Raw genomic sequence first — 2500 nt, 5'->3', positions numbered from 1 at the left:
ACTCGATGACTCACTCACTGACTCATTCACTCACTCGCTTGACTGACTGACTGACTGACCCACTCACTTGACTGACTGACTGACCCACTCACTTGACTGACTGACTGACCCACTCACTTGACTGACTGACTGACTCACTCACTCACTCACTGACAGACTCACTTCCTCACTCACTCACTCACAGACTTACTGACTCACTCATATGCTCACTCACTCAAAAAAATTGCTGAGACACCTTCGTTAATTGGCAGCTATGTGATTTATAGTAAACATTGTTAGTAATATTTCTTTTAAGGCTGCTTAATGCTGGTGTTAGGTGGGGTTAAAGTGATAACGAAAAGGCTAAAATCGTAACTGTGAAAAGAAGAAGAAGAAGAAGAAGAAGAAGAAGAAGAAGAAGAATGTACGAATGCAAGAACCATCCAATAAAGATAAACACAACTACTTCGAATTCTTTTGTCGAGAGCCTGCGATAATGTGTTTTCCTTCCTGACTTAAAATAAATACAAAACAAAAACTAACATTGATAAAACTGTTCGTACTGTTGACAAATCCATTACACGACATGTCATGTCAACAACATATCATCATCAACGATTTGTGCTAACGACCTGTCTCATCTCAAACATTTGTTTAACTGAAAGTATTGACATTCACTAAATCGGCTGAATGAATCCCAAGTCATTCACGCGCATGCGTCTTATCTCATGACGTGACGTCAGCATTGATTTGTTTTGTTTTGCTGCTGTTCAATATTGAATATGACAGCAACGAAAGGCAACGTCAGAATTCCAACAACAGAGAAATTATTTTTAAAAAGTGGGGCCTACGGAATAATATCAGCACTGAAATCACGAGTACCAACTTCGCACTGAGCCAAGAGAGAGAGAGAGAGAGAGAGAGGACGAAATGAGCTAAGGGAAAACCGATCTTTTATTAGGAGTCCATATAAGTGAAAATGAGTGAAAGTCTGTGGCACAAATTGACATGACACGACCCTTGTATTCGACTTTGGGTCATAATGGACTGAGGAGGGTCAGAGGCCTCGTACAGAACCTTTTCGTTCTGGTTTTTATTCGTGGAGGACTGTTGCTGACCTCCTCCTCCTCCTCCTCCTCTTCCTCCTCCTCCTCCTCCTCCTCCTCCTCCTCCTCCTCCTCCTCCTCCTCCTCCTCCTCCCTCCTCCTCCTCCTCCTCCTCCGGGAAGGGACTTTTACTGTATATAACACTTGTTGCAGATCCTCTTTTCTGATTGCATTCTGACGTCGACAGCTTCTCTTCACCCCACCTTACCTCACCTCACCTCACCCCACTCACCTCACTTTCACCTCAACCCCACCTCACCTCATCCCACCTCACATCACCTCTCACCCACCCCACCTCAGGTCCCCATCCCAACTCTCCCCACCCCACTTCAAGTCACCCTAACCCCACCTTACCCCACTTCTCCCCACCTCACCTCAAGTCACCCCACCCCACCTCTCCCCACCCAACCCAAGTCACCCCACCCACCTCAAGTCACCCCACCTCACCTCATCTCACCTCATCCCATCTCACTTCACCCCACCCCACCTAACCTCACATCACCCCACCCAACCCCATCTCAACTCACATTACCACACCCCAACTCACCCCAGATGCACCTCACCTCCCCTTCTTCACCACACCTCCCCACTCCATCTCACTTCACGTCCATCCCATCTCACCCTACAACGTCTCACCTTACCCCGTCCCTCCTCACCTAACCCCACCCCACCTCACCTCTCTCTCTCTCTCTCAAACACATCTCGCGCCTTGCCTTCCCAAATTGCATCTCGTAAATCCCTGAGAGCTCTTATTAAGTGTCAAAGAGGCCTATCTGTCGAAGGCTAATGTTCCTTCGTGCCCTTTAGTGTTTGGTATAAAAACATTGCATAATGTATAATAAACTATTAAGGTTCATGAAAGGTCCGTGTAAGTGAATGACAGGGCAGTTATTCCTCGTGAAAGACTGTGTATACAAACACCTTTACAATCAGAATATAAAATTTTGTTAGCAATACAAAACTGTATTTACAGATATGTTTGAAGTCTAAACAAGCCTGTTTGTACATTTCTGACAGAACGTTGAATAATACCCTACATACTCTTTATTAACGTATGGGAAAATAAACAAACACATACATAAATATTTGATTCTAGTGAAAGTCACAGACAATTGCTTGATATCAGCTGGAAAAATGTGTGTGTATATATATATATATATATATATATATATATATATATATATATATATATATATATATATATATATATATATATATATATATATATACAAAGGCAATGCCACGAAGGAAAGTGAAGCGACGGAGTGGTGCTAGGCCTTTCGACTTACTTCTAAGTAAAGGACAGTAAATCGAAGGGCCTAGCACCACTCCTTCTCACTTTCCTTTGTGGCATTGCCTTTATTTATATATATATATTCATCATGTTCCATATTTTTGTGATTCATTTATTCACA

At 43.0% G+C, this 2500-nt stretch overlaps 1 protein-coding gene across 1 annotated transcript in view; it reads left to right on the top strand.

The window, feature by feature from the left end:
- Nucleotides 1-1745, top strand: part of LOC136846827 (uncharacterized) — an 11032-nt gene extending 9287 nt beyond the window's left edge. Inside the window, exon 4 of the mRNA XM_067118096.1 lies at nt 1239-1745. Within this exon, the coding sequence (XP_066974197.1) occupies nt 1239-1745 (507 nt within the window). The remainder of the gene's footprint in view (nt 1-1238) is intronic.
- Nucleotides 1746-2500: the final 755 nt, after the last annotated feature.

This window comes from Macrobrachium rosenbergii, chromosome 15, assembly GCF_040412425.1.
Source record: "Macrobrachium rosenbergii isolate ZJJX-2024 chromosome 15, ASM4041242v1, whole genome shotgun sequence".
In the NCBI taxonomy this organism is placed as follows: domain Eukaryota; kingdom Metazoa; phylum Arthropoda; class Malacostraca; order Decapoda; family Palaemonidae; genus Macrobrachium; species Macrobrachium rosenbergii.
The sequence above is the reverse complement of the archived record's forward strand: the minus strand, read 5'-3'. Positions and strand labels throughout refer to the sequence as shown.